The 23,567-nt window shown below is 51.4% G+C and overlaps 7 protein-coding genes; 4 read left to right on the forward strand and 3 right to left on the reverse strand.

The window, feature by feature from the left end:
• Window positions 1-28: 28 nt before the first annotated feature.
• On the reverse strand, window positions 29-647 carry RCC_03637 (related to diadenosine polyphosphate hydrolase and related proteins of the histidine triad (HIT) family; the record flags this gene model as incomplete). XM_023768924.1 has 2 exons in its annotated part: window positions 29-511; window positions 567-647. The coding sequence occupies 2 exons, from the start codon at window positions 645-647 to the stop codon at window positions 29-31; spliced, it is 564 nt and encodes a 187-aa protein (XP_023624692.1).
• Window positions 648-2,036: 1,389 nt separating this feature from the next.
• On the forward strand, window positions 2,037-4,112 carry RCC_03638 (related to RNA polymerase I specific transcription initiation factor RRN3 superfamily; the record flags this gene model as incomplete). The annotated part of the gene is made up of 1 exon (XM_023768925.1): window positions 2,037-4,112. The coding sequence occupies one exon, from the start codon at window positions 2,037-2,039 to the stop codon at window positions 4,110-4,112; it is 2,076 nt and encodes a 691-aa protein (XP_023624693.1).
• A 234-nt stretch (window positions 4,113-4,346) lies between these two features.
• RCC_03639 (uncharacterized protein) lies at window positions 4,347-4,889 on the reverse strand (the record flags this gene model as incomplete). XM_023768926.1 has 2 exons in its annotated part: window positions 4,347-4,542; window positions 4,606-4,889. 2 exons carry the CDS (start codon window positions 4,887-4,889, stop codon window positions 4,347-4,349), a joined length of 480 nt encoding a protein of 159 aa, XP_023624694.1.
• An 814-nt stretch (window positions 4,890-5,703) lies between these two features.
• Window positions 5,704-9,530, forward strand: RCC_03640 (uncharacterized protein; the record flags this gene model as incomplete). XM_023768927.1 has 2 exons in its annotated part: window positions 5,704-5,950; window positions 6,346-9,530. 2 exons carry the CDS (start codon window positions 5,704-5,706, stop codon window positions 9,528-9,530), a joined length of 3,432 nt encoding a protein of 1,143 aa, XP_023624695.1.
• Window positions 9,531-11,514: 1,984 nt separating this feature from the next.
• On the forward strand, window positions 11,515-13,577 carry RCC_03641 (probable glucan 1,4-alpha-glucosidase; the record flags this gene model as incomplete). XM_023768928.1 has 4 exons in its annotated part: window positions 11,515-12,447; window positions 12,553-12,879; window positions 12,937-13,095; window positions 13,155-13,577. 4 exons carry the CDS (start codon window positions 11,515-11,517, stop codon window positions 13,575-13,577), a joined length of 1,842 nt encoding a protein of 613 aa, XP_023624696.1.
• Window positions 13,578-16,407: 2,830 nt separating this feature from the next.
• RCC_03642 (related to Cuticle-degrading protease) lies at window positions 16,408-17,938 on the reverse strand (the record flags this gene model as incomplete). XM_023768929.1 has 7 exons in its annotated part: window positions 16,408-16,566; window positions 16,617-16,679; window positions 16,739-17,113; window positions 17,162-17,261; window positions 17,309-17,346; window positions 17,402-17,554; window positions 17,639-17,938. 7 exons carry the CDS (start codon window positions 17,936-17,938, stop codon window positions 16,408-16,410), a joined length of 1,188 nt encoding a protein of 395 aa, XP_023624697.1.
• A 3,331-nt stretch (window positions 17,939-21,269) lies between these two features.
• RCC_03643 (uncharacterized protein) lies at window positions 21,270-22,986 on the forward strand (the record flags this gene model as incomplete). XM_023768930.1 has 3 exons in its annotated part: window positions 21,270-21,491; window positions 21,548-22,498; window positions 22,558-22,986. 3 exons carry the CDS (start codon window positions 21,270-21,272, stop codon window positions 22,984-22,986), a joined length of 1,602 nt encoding a protein of 533 aa, XP_023624698.1.
• Window positions 22,987-23,567: the final 581 nt, after the last annotated feature.

The following is a 23,567-nucleotide window of genomic DNA, read 5'->3' on the forward strand; positions in this document are numbered from 1 at the left end:
GGGGGGGCGTGTACAATTGGCGTGTCCATTACAGCTTCCCAGTACCGTGCTCATCCTTGGACATCTCTTCTCGTAACCATTGAGCCTCCTTGTCCATTTCTTCCTTCGTCCTTGGCTTCCGCTCATTGTCTTTGACCCACTCGCCAGCTTTCCGCTCATCCGCCTGTTTCTGATGTTGTCCAACATTGCCTTCCTCGCCTTCCAGCCATTCGTGGACCTTATCATCACCGCCCGGATCGCCTGTAGTTCGTGGAATCACATGACAGTGTACGTGAGGTACACTCTGGCCTGCAGCCACGCCGTCCTGTACTGCTACGTTGAACGCWTCGGCCTTGTAGACACGCTTTAAAGTGCGTTGAATACGCGTCACTGTCAGGAAGAGGTCGCTGATCTCGTCCTTGGTCAGGTCGGAGAGATGCGGCTTGACTCGTAGCGGCGAGACAAGAATGTGTCCAGGGAGTAATGGCTTGAGGTTCACTAGAGCGAACGAGTGTTTGGTGATATGGAAGACCTACCGTTCGTCCTTAGCCTGTGTTGGCGGTACTTCTAGAAGCATGGCCGTGTACCTGAGAGGTCACATTGAACGTGCCGAATGTGATACTCCGGCCTGGAAAGGGAGGCATCTCGTCGGTCTTTTGCTCGCTCATTGGGTTAGTGGTGGTGGATATGTTCAAGGCAACGCTGTATTCCGAAGCGTGGGAGGGTTGTCGCTGACGTCAAGCTCCTTTGACGATCGAAGGTCCACGTGCAGTACATGTGCGGTACACGATGCTATCGGCCAATACAGTGCCATTCCTAGGCGTCGAAGGCAACAGAACGATGCACGACTCAATGTTAAACGACCTTTCGCCAACATCAAAGCTCTCAGTTCTGGTGTCGAGTTCTGGTACACAGCATCCCCAGGACAAACCCTACCTCCGAAGAGCCTCGAAATTTGAATCTGGATATGGCCTCATTCACGCCATGCAGAAGCACAAGAGCCGGTGAAAGTGAGAGTTGCCGCACTACCTTTAGCGATGCAAGAGTCTTTTTTCGATAACAACATAACACGACCACGGAGATGCGGTCTCATGGGACACTTGACTGCTTATTACTCTTTATATCATGACTACCTAGTACACACCCRCGAGCGTAGTCGCCGATCCACTGCCAGGAGAGGCTGCAGTCTTCATTAAAGTGTTTCCCCGTGGCCAGCCAAAGAAAGGCAAAGAAAAGAAAAGAATCGCATTGAGGCCTCATGGAGCGTCCACATCTGCCGCCATAGGAATCCCCCAACTCGTGAACGATTCTCAAGCCTCATCACCTTACCACACATTTTCAAAACGGGCGATTTGAGATCCGAACACGCCGCTTTCGAGGCCCTGAATAAGGCCGACCAACCATTGCAGCTTGGATAAGAGGTGGCCGCCCGAAACTACTTCTTTGGAAGCACTTCGCCGTCGCAAGCCCCTCGTCTAGCAGCATCCCGCAATCAGGCGCAGTCCAAGCCCCGAGGGGGGTGAGGGTCCTTCTGGTGTGCATCAGTAGTTCAATCTGGCTTGAACGATCTGCTCGATTTCTCCTGCGCCTGCAATTCATTGTCCATATAGGGGAGAATCCAAACACTTGACTGGAGCACTTCGCGTTCAGTAAATCTTGAAGGTAATAATAAGACTGCGTGCGAGGTTCGCAGATAATCTCTAGCAAAGACAATCAATTGTGCATGTATCAGACGCTGTCGACGCGTGACGGTGTCTCTCTCTCCAAGCATGAAAGTTGGCATACGCGTGTTTGTTCAAGAAAGTCATTGATTGCTGGCATCGATACTTTTTATGATGCAGAGCTTTCAACCTGTGAGTGAGCTGGTCACGTTTTGGAGAGGGAGCACCCGCGGTACCCCATTGCGAAAAGAAAAGATTGACGTTAGCGCCGATCGCTCCCCACAATCTTCCGGTAAACCCTCACACGACAGATTTTCATCACTGGCATCCTTCGACAACATCCACTCGCAGAATCGCTCCTCACCACGAAGGATATCGCACACCCATGCTGCCGACATGGTGTCCTTATCAGCGACCCCGCCCGTCGGCGCCATGCTCCCGCCGCCGACACCCATTGTAAAGCGGCCGACGCTCGGCTTGAAGCGCGACAGTTCCTACCTGGACACGGACGATGAGGCTGGACTCACACCCTCAGCAAAGAGATTGAAAGTCGCATTCAGTGATGATGTTGATGTCCGTATCATGGATGATTGGAATGAAAAGAGCTTCGAGCTGGTGAAGGAGGAAGTTCGACTCGGCATCTCGCGCCATCTTGCAACCGACGAGCAGCGCGACGATACACAATACGCGCGGCTTCTGCACATTCTCAACCAGGATGCTTTTGCGGGTGACGCTCCGAGCACGAAGCTGCTAAAGCGCTACATCATGGCCATCAATTGGCGCATAACGGYGCTTGGCGAATGTAGCAAGCTTGTGCTGGCCGTGTTGGATCTCTCCTGGTTGGGGCGGGACGACGAGTTTGTGGAAGTCTACACCAAGTTTCTGGTCATCCTGGCAAGCACCCACTCCAAGTTCATTTCCCCCATGATGGACCGACTTGTTTCACATCTCGAAAGACTGCCCGCCTCAGCTGGACGACTGCCCGGCGAAGATCCTGTGACGCGCGCCACAATGTTTGACAGACTACACGCTATCCTCCAGACGCTCTCAAGACGTGTACCCTCGACCGCGAGTGTACTCATGCGAATACTGAAACACCAGTTTCCTACCGACATGTCCACTGCAAAGGGCCACCTTCAATACCAACGACACATCTTGCGGATTGCACACGAGCTGCCGGAGTTGAAGACCGAGATGATGGCGTTGATTGTACAACGACTGGTCAACATAGACGTGCAAATACAGCAAGATATTGATGAGTTGGAGGACGATGAAGAAGACCGATTCCTACAACGCCCACAACTGGGAGGCAACGCTGGCGATCCATACGACTCTGACGATAGCGATGTCGAGTCTGTCTCGGAGTCCGAGCTGACTACGACTGACGATGAGACGCGTATACGAGACCTGCGATTGAAGGTCGCTAAAATGGACGGCACTCAAGACCTCCTATTCGAGCACTACGCACCATCCTTCACCGCAGCACCGGAACAGCCACGGCAGAATGCTGCATAWCTGGAATTGTTGTCTCAATTCGAGAACTTCATCATGCCCAACCGGTCGAGACATGCGCAATTCCTGCTCTTCCACTTCGCACAAACTTCGCCCAGATACGCATCACATTTTGCTTCCCATTGCCTGTCGACAGCCTGCGACAAGAATGTTGCGACTACGGTGAGGCTGACCGCTTGCGCTTATGTTGCTAGCTTCGTGGCTCGGGGTTCTCTGGTTGAGCAAAAGCTTGTCCGAGAAGTGGTGAACACGCTGACCTCATATCTGGAGGACATGCGCAAATTGTACGAGCCCAACTGCCAGGCACCAGATCGGAGAGCATACAGCATATACTACGCTATTGCGCAAGCGATTTTCTACATTTTCTGCTTCAGGTGGCGGGACTTGGTTGTCGGATCATCAAACTCACAACCCGAGGACGCCAATATGACCGAAGAGGACATTCTTGCAGAAGGGCGCGATCTAATCTGGATTTCCGGATTGAAGGAGATCCTCAATCGAAATATGCATTCGGTTCTCAATCCGCTCAAGGTCTGCTCCGCCGCGATTATTGGCGAATTTGCAAAGATTGCCAACCACCTGCGTTTCCTGTACGTTTTCTCTCTTCTAGAGCGGAACAAGCGTGTCCGGCTCGGACAAGCGCACGTATACTCACGAATGGGTGGTGGAATCGACATCGGACGTAGAGAGACTGCCTGGGACCGCAAGACAGGAGACGCGCATCACCAGCTTGAGCCATATTTCCCCTTCGACCCATACCATCTTCCGCTGAGCAAGAGATGGATGCAAAACGAGTACAATACCTGGAAACTACCACAAGGCATGAAGCAAGATGACGAGGACGAGCAAGACGAGTCTGAGGAGGAAGACGAAAGCGATGATGACTCGATTCCCGAGGATTTGACGGGAGAGCCAACTGGGATGATGGCATCGGACGCCATTCCAATTAGCAGTTGTTGAGGCGGTGCGTTTTGTCTACAAGGAGTTTTGATTTTAGCGTTGGAGTTGGGGGAGTATAAATCTTGGTGCGTTCATAGCGGGAAACTGTCACACGTCTGGAGTGGATTTTAACGCGGAAAAGCGTATTTGTTGACGGAGGACTCACATAGCTACAACGAAACGAACTGGTATGAMTGAATTCTGTGTACTTCKGTCCTCCTCCTGGTGCTGTCCTTCCATCGCGATAGCGTCCCATCATATTCCCAGATGGTTTGATCCACTCGTCTTCTTACCCGCGCTACTGACCGTCGGCTTAGATACTCCTGCTCCAGCGAGACCCAACGGATTGTTGCTCGTACTGACGCGACCTCCTCCCACCCCAACTGCGTCTTTGAGATAGTTTCCTTGTTCTGCTACACCCTGTCCCCATCCACGAGTGGTATTTGCGATGCTGCATAGAAGAAAAGTGTGAGGCTGGCTTCCACACATAGGTAGGATTCGAACACTTGCTTACCTATTCCCAACTCCTTCACCAACTTTGTTCACGCTGTTTCCGATTCCATAGACGAAGGAACTTGCGTAATTCCCCACTCCAGCAACGCTGTTCTGTACGGTTCTGTTGATCCAGTTGCCGGCCTTTGGTGCTTCCGCTGCTTTTGCTACAGATTTGGCGGGAGGTTTGGATGGCCTCACGGGTGTCTTTGGGATTGGCTTCTTCGCCGCAGGGTTCTTGATCGGCGGAGAACGTACTGTTGGTTTGCCAGTTGGTGGAACAGGTTTGGCTCGAGGGTTAGACATTTTATTGTGAGAAATCAGTTTGATGTCGACTGTGAGAAGCAACTATGAAAACGATTCACTCAAGAGCCACCACCATGATCATGGCCGAGTCCCGTCGCCTGACTACATGACGACTTGTCAAGTTTCCTGGCAGCTTGTGGTTGCACAGAATCAACGTCACTCACTGCAGGGATAATCCACACGCGGTGACAGATCCATCCATCCATGCCAAGCCATTGCTTTCAATAAGGAACAGTCGGCGAAACGACGTTCTCGATCAGGCAGGCCGATTTTGTGCGTTCAGTAAGCTTCTTCTTGACCTTTCCTCTTGAGTCGGGTGAAAAACGGATATCGTGGGGAGTATAAGATGTGAAGGTGTAGGTAACACCGAGCGCAAAAGGCGTTGGTGGCACGTGCATATAACCGCACGGCAAGGCCCGCGCTTCGCGTCCCGCCACTTCACTTGACCTTCCTCTCCCAGGAAGAAACACACCACGGACCCGGTTTTGATTTGTTTGTTGTTCGCGAACGGTACCTCCGAACGAGCCTCTGTTGAAGAAGCTGAGATACCGAAGAATGTGTGCAATACTGACGGGCCCAAGGTGAAGAGTCAGTGTTGGGAGACGATTCGGGGGGGAAGAGTACCAGAATGATTCTCCTTTCCTCTCGAGACCAATTGTGTAAATCGCACATGTCAAACTAGCCTCTGCAAGTGAATCAATCGTAAGCAGCACGTCGACTACTAGGTGAGTAGCGCTTCCACACCCCAGCACTCAACACAGCATCATCAACCTCCTTTTCACGACTTCAATCCGCCCGCTGCTCGCTCTTGGTCATGCCCTTTAGATCAAAAAGGCATGCGAGTGATGGGCAGATCTCGAACGAGGCTGGCCTGTTGAGGGCCACTTGTAATTCTCCAGAGATACTGACTACGCCTCCACGTGCAGTTGACCGTCGACGATTCGCAAGCAGGGAGTTTCACTATCAAGACTCTGAAGCACTTCCATTCCAGGAGTCGACACCGGTAACACCGCCAAAATCTCGGAGTCGAAAACAGAGTGTCGCAAGCTCACTCTCTGAACGTAAGTGCATTCTGTGAATCTCCTGGCAATTCGCTTTTGGTGGACTTGTATGTTTTGGCGGAGTCGGTGATGTGAAGACAGTGGGCGGTGGAAGAACTGCAAATCAGTGCTTCATCTTATCCGAGTGCATTGCGATTCTCATGGGCCGTCCTGGGAGCACTGCCCGTGGCCAATGCGGTGGAGGGCATCAGGTTATGGTGCGTGTTTTACGGTACAGTGTACAGAGAATCGTGGTGCTGTCCGGTACGCTACGCGAGGGCATGATCTCCCGCATTGCTGACACATCTGATCTGATTGTCGCATCGTTACACCGTTGCGTCAAACCCGAACTGGTACCCTAGCCTGGCGATGCCAGGTCGAAGTTTCTATTGTCCTTCTATTCTGACACATCGCAGGGCTCAAAGGTACTCTTGACCAGATCTCATTCGGTAGCTTGGTCGAGGCATTCCGACGCGCCAGAAGGGAAAGGCAAGAGAAGGGCGATCTGCTTGACAGAACAGAAACCGACAAGCTCAAAAGTTTCTGGGATTTCTTTGAAGCAAAAGACTCTAATCACCCTCCACCCGCGCAAGATCTTCCGCAAGGCCATCTCAAAGTTGACGAGGCTGCCGAAGACCGTGCTACTGATCAGCAACGTCCCTCCACCAGCTGTCGTCTATCGGACATCACGGAGCGCTCCGGACAAGTTCACCCACACGGCCCAACTCTTACTACAAACATGGACATCTCTCGCCTATCGGCACCCAGCTCGAGCGTCCTTGCCGACCAGCAAGACAAAGCTCGGAGGGTGAAAGATGCCCAGGCAGTCTACCAGAAAATTGTTCGCGACGCACAAAAGTCAAATACACAAATACCACCATATGATTTCCTTGAGCTGATCGGCAAGGGTGCTTTCGGAAGAGTCTACAAATGTCGAGATCAGCGCACTGGGAACCTAGTAGCCGTGAAGATTCTGAACATTGATGAACAGGATTGGTCGTCAGGATTCGGAGCTCAGGATCCTCGCGACGAGACCATCAAAGATTTCAGGAAAGAAGTCGGCATATTGCAGCAGCTGAAGGACAACAACGTCAAGAATGTCAATGTCATCCACGATGCATTTGATCTGCACTCCCAGCTATGGATGGTATCCGACTACTGTACCGGTGGAAGCTTGCGCACTCTCCTTCGCCCTTTCGAGAAGAATGGCCGACCGGCTGGATTTCCACTCGAGTGCATCATACCCGTTGCTCGTGAGCTAGCGATAGCAGTTGCTGGGATTCACGAGATGCATATCATACACCGCGACATTAAATGTGCCAATGTCTACATTACCGAAGATGGTGAGCTTCAGCTTGGCGACTTTGGCATTGTTGCTGTGATGGACGATGTTTCGTCAAAACGCAAAACGGTCATTGGAACCCCGCATTGGATGGCTGAAGAGATGCTCGCTGGGATGGACTCGGGAACTACTACAGAAGGCTACGGCACAGAGATTGACATCTGGTCCTATGGATGTACGGTGTGGGAAATGGCCACCGGAACGCCCCCGAATTCAAACAGACATCCAATGGATGTCGGTGATGCGCTTGCAGACATGACGCCGCGATTGACAGGCGATGAATATCCTGAGGTGCTGCGCGACTTTATTGCCTTTTGTCTCAATCCCGACGCAAAGGCTCGGCCTACTGCAGCTGAGATATTGAGGCATCCGTTCATTGCGGATACCAGCATATCACATCCCACAAGTGGACTCGTCCCTCTGATCGAGCGCTTCAAGCTATGGGAGCACGGCGGTGGCTCTCGGGCCTCGCTATGGATTGCTGGTCCAGCAGATCCTCGCGCCACCGTTCATGGCGATGAAACGTCTGATAGCAACGACGACGACAGCTTTGGCAATTGGAACTTCAGTACTTCCGGGAACTTCGATCAGGCATTCGGCAGGCGTTTCAGCCAGCTGTCAAACTTAGGCCACGACGAGCAGAGCCAATGGTCTCCGCATGCAGCGGCTCTCCCTCCCCTTACCACCGCTGGTCTTAGCGTCGCAGAACGGATCAAGCGAGAGCATACTGAACTATCTGCGAATAGAGGAGAGCAGTCGCTAGCTCGTCTCTACGATCCCTACGACCCTTCTGGCTATCAGATAGCTACTCCAATCTCGGCGCCATCTGCTCCTCCCTCTCCTCCACCATCGGATCTGCCGCTGCGAACTTTCACAAGTGGCGCGCCCACCAGAGAGAGCATGATTGAGATTGATCTAAACGAGGCGGAGGTCGGCGAAACTGCCACATCGGTATTTGCGTTACACATGGATGCAATCAATGAGCAAACGATGAAGGCAGTACCCAGGCACACTCTTCAAGATGACGACGAAGACGACGACTACGGGTACGCACAGCGTGACAATGATGATCGACGTGCGACGCTGGAATGGACGTTCCCATCATCCCAGACAATTGCTGCGCCTGAACTCAAGCGCGGCACTATGGATTGGACATTCAACACAGCCGAAGCTAGAGAGCCCGATGAACCTGAACCTCAAATGGACCTGCTATCACCACGCCGTGGGGGAGAACTTCCGCCTGGCTTCAAGCCCCAGCTCAAGCATTCTGCGACTGAACCGTTGGGTCATTTTCGGACCATCTCGCACGACACTGGCAAATCGGCGCCATCACCCATACGAGAGTCCATCGGGTCCATGATTGATCTGGACATGAGCTTCGCGGAATCATCGCAGATCCGCCGCCCGTCCACTGCCAGCTCCATGGCTGGTTCGACCATGACAGACATGACCTCAGGAAACCCGTTTGACCTTGAGGACGATCAAGATCACCACGAGGCCGACCGTAGTCGGTTCTCGTATCATAAGCAATGGCAATCGGATGGCGGCCATCCCAAGAGAAGCAGTCACAAGACGATGCCAATGCACGCTCGTGGTAGTAGTCTCTCAAGTACAGGCTCCGACTTGGATCGCCGGCTCTCTAACGCCGGCGACAGCTTTCAAGATCCATCATATTTTGTGACTCAGCAGCCTTTTGGACTTGATCAGCCATTCACTCACCAGAACGACAATTCGTCCAGCGATCAATGGCCCAATTTTGATGAGTTCGAGGCGAGCCCGAGATTCAACACACTTACCGACGTCCCTAGGTTGGGAACGGCGGCATTTCCGCTGGATGCCGGTATTCAGACCAACGGCTTCGACAGTTCTTCAGCTCGCTCGCGAGCGCATAGCAGCGAGCCGACATCAGGACCGGAAATCAGCTTCCCGCATATCCAAGCACCACATCCCGACGCCTTGGATGAAGAGGCTGACCCGCGATTTCTTTACGATGAAATGGCACGTATCCTGGAGGATCTCAGCCATGGTCTAAATAGCACTCATCAGGCCTTGACCCGTTCGGCTGCTCTCGGCGAAGACGATGATGGCTACATGAGCTCTGCCATGGACGGCTATTTGAGTTCCGACATTGACGGCGGCTTCGATAGCATGAAAGATAACACCGAAGATGAGGGCACTCCTGACTACTCGGATCAGCTCACTGCGAGACGCAAACCTCGAAAGATTGAGATTCGCTCTCCGTCGCAGCACTCCCCGTAGTGAACACTTTGCACTGAACCAGTCACTGCACTGCCTCATGATATTGATCTGCAAAGAGCACGGGATTGAAAAAATACTTATGATTTTTAGCTTGGAATGAAGATGATTGTATCTTTGGGGATTGTATGATATCGCACGCAGCTACTGCGGCACACATGATACTACGGCACAGAGCGATGGCGCATGACCTACTTATGCTGCGATATGATTTATGTATACTAGCCAAGGTCAGACGTAGCAACCTGCGTCGAAAATTCAAAAGGAAGCGCACGAAACAGCTTTTAACGACGTTCCGCCACTCGTGACTCCTTCCGAATGTTGGTCGACAGCGTATGTTCGGACCACTGGGCGAAATGCTCGCTCCGTTCAATGTTCAGAGTACGTGCAACTCGGATCTAACAAGCATTGTGTGCCGACTGATGATGCTCCTGGCCATGCTCACATGATGGAAGGTGTAGAGTAGTAGAATATGCAGAGGTGTTGCAGATTCGCCGAATAGAGGAAGGAGGCTTCGCAAGGCGATCAGTAGCAATGATATAATGTAAAAGTGAAGAAGAAGAAGAAGAAGAAGAAGAAGAAGTTGGGAAAATGATGGGTTTGTCGCTCAGCCCGAAATACAGCGCAAGTTGCAATAAAGCGCAAATTGCGAGCTCCTCATGTAAGCCCGGTTGATATGGAAGATTTTCAGCAAGGTGGCGGCTCAATCTCTTCATAGCGGACCTCTTCATCTCCATTTCCTTTGCGGTTGCTCGTACAGATCCTGTGGCGGCAATGTCAGTCTTCCTGATGAAAGCCTGGATCTGTAAGATCAATGACATTCAAAGGCCTAGATCGTAGCGTTCTGGCACCAAGGAGGAATACTCATTCGTGGAGAAACGGATCATTGTATGCCTAAATGAATGCAGCAATGATGCGCTTTTCTTCGGAGCACTATTCGGACAGAGCGAGGCGGCATGCACAGTCGTTGGGGCATTACTGAATCGGGCATGTCGGTGTCATTCTCGGGCAGATCTCAAGCTGCGATACTCAAGTAAGGTTTGAGAGGCACAAGTCCACCAAGCGTCGTCAACCAGATGGAGAGACCGTTGTGGGCATTAGTGCCGGACTTGCGARACCGTAGGACCTCTAGTAGGAAACACCTTGGGAGCTCGCAGAATACGCTTTCAAAATCTCAAGACCACACGCGACGTCCTCCAAGCGAGTAGCACACCGATTCGGACGATGGTGGAAGGATGAGGAAGGTGTGTAAACATAGTTCGTACRCGTCTTTAGTCATGGCGGCCACTGGAGCATTTCGCACTCGGGTAGAGTCGCGTCCTTCGGCATTGCACATGCCATCATGCTGAACCTCGGGGCTGAGTCGGTGGTGTAGCAGCACATGGCGCCCTCGTGGTACGCGTTGGCGATGAGGTGGAGGATGATGGTGTTGATGATGATGAAGGAGTTGGAGGTGAAGAGGTCAGCAGCCATGATGGGCAAATCATGACAGGGGGTCTGATTGGGTGGAGAGCGGTAGCCGACGACGGGAGGGAAGCGGCGATCCTTTGCCGCGCTCAGAGGTCCGTCCGGTGACTCGCGGTGAAGCAAGAAAGCCGGGGTAACATTTCCTTCCTTTTGTGCCACCAATCCCACGTCTGCAGAGCCTCCCGCGTAGCAACCTCACTTCGCTAGGCGCCGACCAGCGCACATGAGAGACGTGTCCACGCGGAGGAATAATGTAGGTAGGTACCGGTCGGCCACTTGACGGCGTAGCACGCCGTCAGGGTGCTCGACCGGACCAACTCCCAGCTACCCTCGAACTCAAAAATGCTAGAGCATCTTGCACTCGCAAGGCTCGGAAAGAGCAGGCGAGAAAGCAGTGCGCATTGCCTCGTGATGGTCACCAGTCCGCAGCATTCCTATAAAGACGACTGTCAAGTCCAGCTCAACTTCAGCTTTGTAGTACAACCACAACACCCTTCTCACCATCATTAGAGAGGCCGTCATGCAGCTGCTTTACAGCATTCTGCCGCTTTTTGGCCTGGCTTCTGCCTTCCCCCCTCAAAWCCCACCGCAGCACGTTCTAGATGCTCGAGCAACTGGCTCACTTTCATCCTGGCTCGCCTACCAGAGTCCTGTTGCTCTCCAGGGAATCCTCGACAATGTAGGCTCTTCGGGTGCCAAAGCAGGAGGCGCCAGCCCGGGAGTCATTGTTGCATCCCCTTCAAAGAGCAACCCCGACTACTTCTACACCTGGACCAGGGACGCTGGATTGGTGACCAAATGCCTGGTGGACCAATTCCTCGCCGGCGGTCCTGCCAGTCTTGAGGGAACCATCCAGGACTATATCAACGCACAGACTGTTGTACAGACAATCAACAATCCATCAGGCGGTCTCTGCTCCGGTGGTCTCGCTGAGCCCAAGTACGAGGTTGATCTGACCGCCTTCACTGGCGCCTGGGGACGACCGCAGCGTGATGGCCCAGCTTTACGGGCCACTGCTATGATTGCATATGCAAACTATCTCATAAGCAAGGGCAATACCAGCGTGGTGACTAACATYATTTGGCCTATCGTGAGCAATGATCTATCCTATGTGTCGCAGAACTGGAACCAGACCGGTTTCGATCTGTGGGAAGAGATCAACAGCTCCTCATTCTTCACTACTGCTGTGCAATACCGATCTTTGATCGAAGGATCTGCCTTGGCAGCAAAGATTGGAAAGAGCTGTGCTCACTGCGACTCTCAGGCGCCTCAAGTCCTCTGCTTCTTGCAGTCCTACTGGACCGGATCGTATGCATTATCCAACACTGGTGGTGGCCGCTCGGGAAAGGACGCCAACTCGATTCTGACGAGCATCCACATGTTTGACCCAGCTACTGGCTGCAATTCCAACACCTTCCAGCCTTGTTCAGACAGGGCTCTCGCAAACCATAAGGTCAGTTTTGACGCGCTTGAGCACTCGCAATCTCCCTTTTTCAGTCTGGCCGGCATCTGAACATGGCCATTCTGCAGTTCTTTGCTAAATATAGTTGTAAATCAGGTCGTCACGGATTCCTTCCGCTCCATCTACTCGATCAACAGCGGCATCCCACAAGGCAAGGGAGTGGCGGTAGGGCGATATGCAGAAGACTCCTATCAAGGCGGCCACCCTTGGTACTTGAGCACTTTTGCTGCCGCGGAGCAGCTCTATGATGCCATCTATCAGTGGAAACAACAAGGTTCGATTGCAATTACCGCAACGTCCCTGCCATTCTTCAAGGACGTGTATTCGTCTGCTGCCGTCGGAACATATGGCTCGTCTTCTGCGACATTCACGTCCATCATAAATGCAGTCGCGACATATGCTGATAGCTACATGTCGAATGCGGTAAGTTACAATGGTGCGGAAATGTCGACTTAGCTTCTCTTCTGACACGCAATACAGCAACAATACACTCCTCAGAGCGGCGCTCTTGCTGAGCAGTATTCTCGTTCGAACGGTAGCCCACTTTCGGCCACTGATCTCACATGGTCATACGCTGCGTTTCTAACGGCCAATAATGCCCGGAAAGCGGCGATGCCAGCTTCTTGGGGTGCTGCAGCGGTATGTGCGAGGTCATCTGAAGCACTTAGTTCCGTCGTCACTAATATGTTTTGTGCAAGGCAAAACTTCCCTCTAGCTGTTCCCGCAGCTCAGCTAACGGACCGTGTGCTACTGCTACGAGCACCTTCTCTCGACCAACACCGCCAACTCCTACTTGCACCGCGACTCCGACTCTCACAAAAGTACTCTTCAATGAGATTGCCACAACCACATATGGCGAGAGTGTTTTCATCGTTGGAAGCATCCCGCAGCTTGGAAGCTGGAATGTCAACAATGCGATTGCATTGAGTGCCGACAAATACACAAGTTCCAACAACCTTTGGTACGTTACGGTCAGCTTGCCTGCTAGTGGCAGCTTTGACTACAAGTACATTCGCAAAGAGTCGGACGGAAGTGTAAGGTRCGAGAGCGATCCGAATAGGAAGTACACCACTCCTTCCAATTGTAGAGGCGAGGCCACGCAGAATGACACTTGGCGATGAGGGTTATTGAGGGCGCAGTCGATGCAAGTGTCGGAGAAGTTTGGCATTCAACGCGAGGAAAGACCGATTGGCAATCGATGGTCACTGTCCTCTGGAGGACCCGCTAGGAGCTTCGACGAGGGCTTCCGAGGTCAGTCTCGTACCACACAGCAACTATTGTGATGGTCAGAAAAGCAGKTTTAAAACAAAAAGTACAACATACGAGTTTCATGAAATYGACGACTATTGGACAAGTCTTTCATCATTCGACATGACAGATACACGGTTTCTATGTGAGACAGTTCGAAGGGGTTACTCTTCCTGTGATGTAACGACCTATGTACGACAACGAACATTCCCAACATAGCTCACAAGCCTCCAGATCTCAAACGCCCTACTGACATTCGGTGTTCCCGGCGCAGGCCATCTAGTTGAAGTAGGTATTTGAGTCCTCAGATTTGATGCGCTGCTACAAACTAATGCGTTTATCAAGGACCCATCCCAAGCAGACTTGCTCCAAACAACACCGAAATGGGGAAAAGTTGACTAGCGTGGTGTCCGCCCTGCCTGGAGTCTCAAAGATACCCAAGGATAAGCATTGGACGCATGTTCCAGCTTCAGGTGAATGACCCGCCGAACTCCTTCGACTGTGTCCTTTAGGTCTCGCTAGTTTACATGCTATATTCACTAGCGCCTTCGTCAGACTTGGTCGTAAACAAGCAAAAAGCGGCAGAGCAGATAGTTGCTGTCCTGGGAGACATTGTTGTTGCTGTCATAGCTGGAGGAGCCCGAGATGTCGTTACTTATGGCGGAATGTATAAAGGTGGGAATTTCAAAGTCTGCTCGAGAGGTCTCTCTTCTGTGCGTACGAGTTAACAAGCCAAGCCGTGGGCGATTGATGTGCCCTGTAAAATTTCGTTCAGTGGAACTCCAGCTTGGAGACATTCCTTGCGCGGATGAGAGGGAAAGTGTGGTATGTATGATCCCTAAGGCGATGTTGGAAAGGGTTGTGCAAGTTTTGCCGAAGCTCAAAGAAGTGGACGATGGTGTTCTGGGGGATGTGCAGAATAGAGGGAATGTGGACCTGTTTTTTGTTGAATATTCGAGAACATTCACTTGGGAGGATTCACTTACTTTATTTGTAATATGGGACCTTTTTGTATTTGAGCTAGTGGGTGTATATAGAGGTTCCCACTCACTCATTAGATAGGCAAGCCATCAACTCAATTCAATTCACTTTTGCTGCTCGTTCGGCTATTATAAGGACTTCTCATGCTAGGTATTACGATGAATGGCCGCTAAAGACATGCTTCCGCTCGCATTGATGATATAAGTCGTATCAACCGTACTGTTCCAGAAGATGGAACCGGGAATTAAATCAATCGTCTCAATCCAAGCACCAATGAGTCTTGCATTCGCTATAGAAGGTTTTATATATCGTTTCCATCCCTCCAGATCAATTTCATAGATCAACAATTCACTTCGGCCTCGTAACTTTCTTCATAACTATTGAATCCTGCGCCCTCATCCCAAGCTACAAATCAAAATCAGCAAACATTCAATTTTGTAAAAAAAAAAAAGAAGTAAGGAACCACATACCGTCTCCGCCGTATCACAATCCCTAACTTTAACCCCCTGATACCACAAAGAAAAATCCTTAACATCAACCCCATTGGTCCTCGAAAGTGCAGCTCTCAAAGAACTCATCTTAGTCCAACAATCCAATCGATATTTCTTACTATCCACACTCCCTTCCACCCTCAACAACACCCCAACAACGCGAGGATCATCATCAGGTTTTCGGAATCGGGTCACTTTTGTATATGTGACTTTTTTGGAAGGCGCTGGAACATCTCTGCCTAGCGGAGGAGCAGCGCAGGGATTGCGGATTAAATCGCTGGACGTCGTCATTTGGATTGCTTTTCGGAGAGCTCGGAGGATTTCTGGATTGTTTTCTGGTGCGAGGCCGGATTGGAGATCTTGGAAACTTGAGAGGGGGATTGAGAGGGTGATTTCGACGGACATTGTTTTTTATTTTCAGGGAGCTTTTGTTCGATTTGGTAATTGATGAATGGCTGGCTGGTCGGCAATTTCGTCTCTCTCTCGCTGCTCGGCGATGGGAAGAGTGTTTCTTCGAAATCTAGGACCTGGGGTCCAGCTTCCTTATTCAAGTATCGGAGACCTTTGCGTGGGATTGTGATACACAGGTGCTCTGACGTGTACATGTTGGCAATGTGGTTGAAGGAAGAGTAGACTGATTTCGAAACATGTTTTCCACAATCGGGATGGGTTTTCCGCCAGAAAGCTTCCCAATCTCTGGGATAGCTCGATGTAGTTTAGATATGGAGGGTGTTCTACAATGGATGAGCATGTGGTGTCTGATGATCTTTGAAAATTTCCTGATTCGGATTGGAAAAGTTTGGTACAATTCGAGCGTTTGCCATGGGCAGGGTGAAACTGACTGAACGGTTGTAGATCCTCCAATAATGTTACATCGATTGCTGGAGAGGATCTGGCTCGGTGGATGAAGTGTGGGACATCGATGGTTCTGTTCGATCAACCAATATTGTGCAGTGAAACAAGGCAGTAATGTGGATGCCCCCTGGGACCCTGAGGATAGAATTCCGCGCACAAAAAGGTACCTAGCTTCTAGAATGGGAACGTGCTCTTCTAACGCAGACCAAAACGACTCTCTCTAATTTTGTAGTTGTCCTCCACCAAAGCATGGCCTCATCTTCCCCTCCCAATGTCCTTCTTTCTTCTCTCTTCTTCGAAGCAAACGCTGTTCATGATTCATCATCAATCATACCCGATGATTGCATCTTCGTCATCATAAATTCATTAGAAAAATTTAACGGCCATTGCCGTTGTACGCAAGTGCGTTGGGGGATCCTGAGCCCACATTCGCGATGACGTTCTTGACCGCAAGGTCCTTGATGCGCTGACAGAGGGCAGCTGGGGAACGAGTTCCCTCAAGGCCGATGAGGTAAGCAGCAAGACCAGCAATGTGCTAGGAGATGTCAGCATATAGTCCGGCTGGAGAGTCTTGAAAGATCTTACAGGTGTAGCCATGGAGGTCCCAGAGATGGTGTTGACAGCGGTAGTCGAGCCGATCCAGGTGGACTGTCAGGTATTAGCCAATGTGTAGATGGATCGCATTCAGAACAGCTACAAATGCGTACCTGGATGCTAGTGCCTGGAGCGAAGATGTCGACAAGAGATCCGTAGTTGGAGAATGACGAGCGGTTGTCGTTGATGTCAGTGGCACCAACGGTGCAAGCTGATGGCTCAGAAGCAGGACTGTAGTTGGCGGCATTGGCGTTGTTGTTGCCAGCAGCCACAGTGACAAACGCACCGGCCGCGACGGCTTGCGCGACGGCATTGTTGGAGGACTGAGAGAATGGAGAGCCGAGAGATAGGGACAGAACAGCACGGCTGATACCGACGGTGCTGCGCGCGTTGCTCAAGGCCCAGTTGATGCCATTCAAAATCCCAGACAGAGATCCACTGCCTGCGTTACCAAGGACCTTGACACCGACGACAGTAGCACGCTTGGCCTGAGAGAAGTCAGTACTGTACCATGTAGTAGTTGTGGATATACTTACCACACCGTAAGTCGTGCCAGCAGCAGTACCAGAGCAATGAGTACCGTGGCCGTTGCCGTCTGTAATGGACTCGCCGGTCACGAAGTTGGCTCCCTGAATACTATATGGCGGTCAGCAAAGGTATTTGACATCAAGGGGCTTACTCACGCTCGACCGCCGAAATCTTGGTGTGCGGAGTTGATGCCCTGCATGACCATGTCAGTTTCACTCGCCTGAAGAGTCGACCACAATGCCACTCACAGTATCAATGACATAGATACGGGTACCAGCCCCGGCAGTGTTGTCATAAACGTAGCTGCTACCGCCGGGAGTACGGCTAGAAATACGAGCAGTGCCCCATGTTGAAGGACTCTGAGTTACGAGTGCGCGTTTGTCAACAACCGGAGCGTAAGCCTACTCTATGTCAGTCCAGAGATCCAATACCTTTCGCGATTATCATCTCGATATGCCGATATGGTCTGATTTTATAAGACTCACCTCGACAACAACATCAGCTTCGATGCGCTTGAGAGCGCCCATCTCGGCGAGAGCATCAACAACGGAATCATCGCCATCAAATGCGAAACCCTGGAAGCCACCAATGGTGTATTTACTCTTAGCCTCAACTCCAGTCTCTTCTGAGACCTTTTTCAATGTCGCGGCGAGGTCTGCATCGTCTTCCAGCTCAACAATCCAGGAGTCGGCGATACGTTGGACGCCAGCATCCTGTCTCCTGTCGATGGTAGGAAGGGCCAATACAAGCGGCAGAGCCAAGATGAAGTTGAGTGTGGCCCGCATGTTGACTTGGAGAGTGTAGTCGGAGGATGCAAAAGTATATTCGTTTTGTTGGAAGCTGTATGATGTATTGGCGGGCTGGTGATGGATGATTGAGCTGGGGAAGATGGCTTGTTATATAACGGTCTTCGAGCTCGTCGCATGTGTTGGCGAAGGGCGCTACCTTCTGTTCACACGTTCACCCACGGCTGAGTTGAGATAGCTGATCGCGTAGTGTCCTGCATGATTGGCGTGATTGCTATTGTGCAATCTACGGAGGTGAAGCTGTAGTCGCAACGGAGCAAACTACCTGCTAGATACGGTTACATTTACCCTCCTCGCATGGCACCACGAGGACAGTATGTTGGTGGTCGGGCAAGGATAAGCGGTTCCGAAGAGGTGGGTTGCAAAAACGTCCGACGTTGAAGCAGTTGCCAAGGAGCTGGAAAGATATCCGACCTACGACTTGGATGAAGAATCTTGCAKCAGGTACAGCTCTCACTGCGTCTCGCTGCTCGCCTGATCCAAAGAAAAAACTTGGCAGCCATACACCAAGACTTGATCCACCTCCTTAGGCTCCGCATTCGGCAGCTGGTAAGAAAGCCATCCGTAACCAAAGCGGTCTAGCTCTTCAGATATTCTTGGCGCTTGAGAGAGCGGCGGTCAATCACAGCTCCAAACGATGTGGTCGTCTTGACTCACCTGCCATTCGCAGCATAGCGGCCTTATCGTACCTGTTGCCGACGTTTTTTGCGCCAACGCACTCTACCCTGGTGGTGCATCTTCGGCAGGCTGACAGCTTCTAGAAGGTGAAATCTGCTGCCCTGCAATGCGCAGTCGATCTTTCTCTTCGTTTCCAAGGTGCTCCAAGATCTCTTGATTGTTGAATGAACGCGCTGTATTGGTGTCGCGAATGTCGGCGGCACCAAAGGATGTGACCTTCCGTTTTGCGCGCATGATAGGTGCAAACTACCAGGAACGGCAGTGCACCGTCGGTAGAAGATAGTCGATGCTCGGCTTTGCAGACGGATAGAACAGGGACAACGGCTCTGTGATAGGGCAGTGAAAGGCAGGAGGATTGTGCGTAAGACACTGAAGAGTGTCAAGGCAGTTGATCCAGCAGATGTTTTGTCAGCTTGGTTATTCCACAGTTCAATGCGTACGAGTCTTCTGGTTGTATGCATCTTACCAACGTGCCTACCTCCGTCAAGACTGCCATGGTCACGCCTGTACGAGCCTTCATCACAAGCATGCCACCGATCTCCGCAGATCCCGGTTGGCACTTTTACTCGAGTAGGAAGGTTCTGACTTCGTCTCGCGGCCTGTAAGGTCTAGTCTGTGAAATTTGTCTGCAAGGTTTGAGCCGCTGTGAATCCTCCGCGCTCGATCCCTCGAATCCTCAAATGTCTAGCATAGGCGAAGCCGTCTGGGTGCAGGGATGCCTCGGGAAGGATCCAAATCAGATCCTCTCCGACGACGTAGAGTCTACAGACAGATACAGCTCGTTCTCGAGCAATCACGAGCAGATTGAACACTCCACCATCCTCAGCATAAGCACTCGAGTCGGGCTCAGAATTTGGAAGACAGGCGCCACTAGATATGCTGATCCCGCAACTTGGAGACCCAGTCGGGACAGGTGGAAGGAATGTCAAAGATATGCTTGCGACACAGGAGAACAGTCGGCTTTCGGATGATTCTCCGTCTGTAGGTGGAGCCAGATTTACAGCAGGAGCGGCCGCACGCGTGGCAGGCACATCGTTTAGCAGAGGAGGAGATAGTGGTGGAAAGAGCGGGACCAATGGCAAGTTGAAGCAGATTGGGCAACTGACCAAAGTGGATCCCAGATGTTGCGGGAACTGCATACATCGTGATCCTGTCACAAAACAAGCGGACCTCTGGGCTTGAGAGAAACGGTACTTGCATTGCCCGATCCAGTGCGGATGAAAACAGCCGCTTCAAGTCCAGTCCGTACGAAGCGGCGTCCAGAATCCATCCAGCACGCATGTCGTCGGCATGTACTGTAGGTATGCTTGGATTGAGGTCCCGAGTCGCGACCATGCAGCACGCCTTGCAGCAGAGGAGCCGCAAGCGCCGCCCAGCAAATGCCAGATGTACAGCATCCTTCTAGAAGACGGCAACAGCGAATCGCCCTCGTGGACGGAAAAGATAAGTTAGCAGGGTCGGGTGTTGTGATAAGAAGCGAGACAAGCGAGGACTGTGGCGCCTCACCGCATCGGAGCGGATTGCGCGGCCAGAGTCACGTGCAGCTCAGCGGTATCCTCGCTCGTTCCAGACGAGAGGAACTCGCACTTGCAATCCATTCACTCAACAATGATAATTAATGCCGGTTGGACACGTGAAGCTGATGCGCTGCGCCTTAACTTAGGTATGTACGGAGTCCGGAGTGAAGATGCACCTCCCCTCCCAAGCTAGACTCGTATAGCCTCGTATACTAGCGTTGCACTCTAAGTTGAACTTTCAAACACGTCTGCCCAGCATCCTAGGGATTGCATCTTTCCAATCATCCCACAAACGCCAAGTTTTAATGATCAAAGACGCTAGCAACACACCATTTACACCCGCAAGCTGCCATCTTGCCCTTCATGAACAGCTCACGCGCTTTGTGAGGGAGTCAAATCGGATCTACAAGACCCTACACTCGGTTTGGACTCCAATTTCACCCCTCCCACGCATGCGATGTCGACGGTTCTCCATCACCATAAAGTGTACCTTAGCTGAGAAGCTCCGTTCCGGCTACAAAGGAGCAAGGGCGACTTACATCAGCAAATGTTCATCTTTGTTATTGGCCCTGCACCGCAATATACCAACTTGTGCGTTGCGGTTTTGTATGATGAGTGTTTACAACTTACGAACGCTTGCCGGTCCTAGTAAAATCTTGCGGGATGGATCAACAGAGGTAGGGACGAGGATATGTGACTGTCGGTGATTCCTTGAATCCGAATTGTGCAAGCTATGCATACACATAATGTGCACACCCAATCGACACACTCGTACGACACATATAGCGTCTTCTCGCATCGGGAGTTTGTCCTGATGGCCAACATAAAAAAGGCATACTCTCGCTGCGGTGTTGAGAAAGTTGACTCACTGCTGACGAGAGGCCTCTGTTAGCTGGTTTGGACAGCCGCCGGTGCGGAGAGATGCTGTACAGTCAAGTTATGAAAATACCGCGAACGGATATGGCTGGCGACAATCCTCGAGTACGAATTGAACGAGCAATGACATGTGCCAACATGTGCCAACATGCACCCATGCATACCCATGGCAATCCGAGTACAAAAGGGCTGCCTTTGCATGAGATGGGCCGATCTAAGCTTCTTCCAAACCTGCAAACATGCTGCTCACTTCCGAGAATCTTTCCACTGCTACTCTAAGCGTCGCAATTGTCTTCGGCGTGGCTGCTTTCATCCTTCCATTCTTCTCCAACTCACCAAAGGCCAGATACTTCGACTCACAATCGTGGGCAGGACTACAGAAGCAATGGTTCGCCCGGTTCCGTGCAGGCATTGCCTCTCTCACCAAGACCCAAGTCATGCTAGTTGAAGGCTACAACGAGGTACTGGCATCTATATGCACCCACTCGGCGAACTGATCCGACTAACCTGTCGTTAGTTCTCGAAGAATGGAAAGATTTGGGCCCTGCCTCAGTTTTTCCACGATCCATTAATCATGCTACCCGTCCAAAAGATTCAGGAAGTCATGGCACTGCCGGATGAACAGCTCGAACCTCATGAGGGCAATGCCGAAAGTTTCCAGCCCAAGTACACTGTCGGAGAAGATGTCGTAACTGGACCTCACACCGACATAGTCCGAAGGCAACTCACCCGTCGACTTCCTACGCTGACCGCCGACGTACATGAAGAGCTAGTACTAGGAATGGAGCAAACTTGGGATCCCCAGTTCGAGTGGAAGTCGGTCAAGGTATTTGGATCGAGCATGGAGATTGTTAGCCGGGCCGCGAACAGAGTCTTTTGTGGAACTGAGTTGTGTCGCAACCCCAAATTCCTCGATGCTACCCGGGAGCACGCGGTTGGAGTGTTCGGGACCGGGTTCAAACTCAGCGTATTCCCTCCGTGGATGCATCCTATTGTAGGACCGTTTGCTGCATATCCAGTCACGAAGAATCGGGCAATCGCCAAGCGCATCTGTGTCCCTGTTATTCGGGAAAGGGTACACAACATACTGAATCCAGACCAGGCGTTGAAGAACAACTGGGAAGCACCAAACGATGCGCTTCAATGGTTGCTAGAGGATCTAGTCGCTCGCGGAGACATCACCCCGAAGAAGATGAACATGGACTTGGTCGTGCGACAGTTGCTCTTCCTCAACATGGTTGCCATCCACACAACAAGCATGGTCATAACGAATACCATCCTTGATCTATACAGCCATCCCGATTCAGAGACATTTATTGCAGGCCTACGAGAAGAATGCGAGAGAGTCTTTGCGGAGCACCACGGCCAGTGGTCCAAGGATGCCGTCAACCAGCTCGTCCGCGTAGACTCCGTCATCCGTGAGACGATGCGCATATCCACCCTGACAGATTTCGGATTCCGACGAGTGGTGAGTCAAATCCATCCAAAACTGCCGTCATCTTTCATACTCACATCAGCTCATCATAGGTTCGACCTTCTTCCGGCATTACTCTCGCCGATGGTACGCATATTCCCCACGGCGTCATGATTGCTTTCCCCAACTATTCCATCCAACGAGACCCAGCTTTCTACCCCGAGAAGCACGACACATGGGACGGCTTTCGATTTTCCGCCCCTCGCGAACAGAATCAGGGCGCGAAGAAAGATTTGTCGAAAGTGCTTGAGCRGAAGAATCAGAATTTGACCGCTATTGGGCCGGATTTCCTCCAATTTGGTCTCGGGAGGCATGCGTGCCCAGGACGATTCTTCGCTAGTCAAGAAATCAAGTTGATGCTCGCACATATCATTATCAACTTTGATATCAGGGTTCCCGGGGGCAGACCTCCGAATTTCAATTTTGCGGGCCAATCTGTCCCGTCTGAAGAGGCGGAGATTCAAATCAAGTTGCGGCAATGATGGATGAGTTGGGGATGATCTTTCTGGTATTGATTGGGAAGAGAGTTTGGGGAATTCTGGGATAGAATAGAGTTGATTATTAGTGATGTAAATGCATTACGCTCTGAAGTTCTTGTGTGCAATGATGGCCTTCCCCTGAATCTAGCACATTGCAAACTGCCTCCGTGTTCTTCCAAGTGCACACTGTAACATATCAGCACGACAATCTCGACCACATCTCATGGCTATAATGGTATCAAAAACAGCTCTCCTTTCAGCTCGACTTCGGGTGCGTGTCGTTTGTCGCATGTCTCCTCGAATTGATGTGCTGAAGCTTTGATATGCAGCGAAGGCGATTTCGTTAACAAACTTCATAAAGGCAACGAAACTAGCTGAAGAGCTTTCTCTCTTGATTTCCTAGTTCGTGGTCTGCGTAGTTTGTAGTCGGAATCCCCTCTTAGCATATCGAGGCCAATATCACGACTCGCACATCTCCAAATCTAAACCATGGGCTGGTCATCGAACACATTCTGGAATGTAGAATTCTCACCAGGCAACAATATACTTCAGAGCAATCAGATGGATCATCCTTATAACCAGAA

Source organism: Ramularia collo-cygni (assembly GCF_900074925.1).
Source record: "Ramularia collo-cygni strain URUG2 genome assembly, contig: RCC_scaffold04, whole genome shotgun sequence".
In the NCBI taxonomy this organism is placed as follows: domain Eukaryota; kingdom Fungi; phylum Ascomycota; class Dothideomycetes; order Mycosphaerellales; family Mycosphaerellaceae; genus Ramularia; species Ramularia collo-cygni.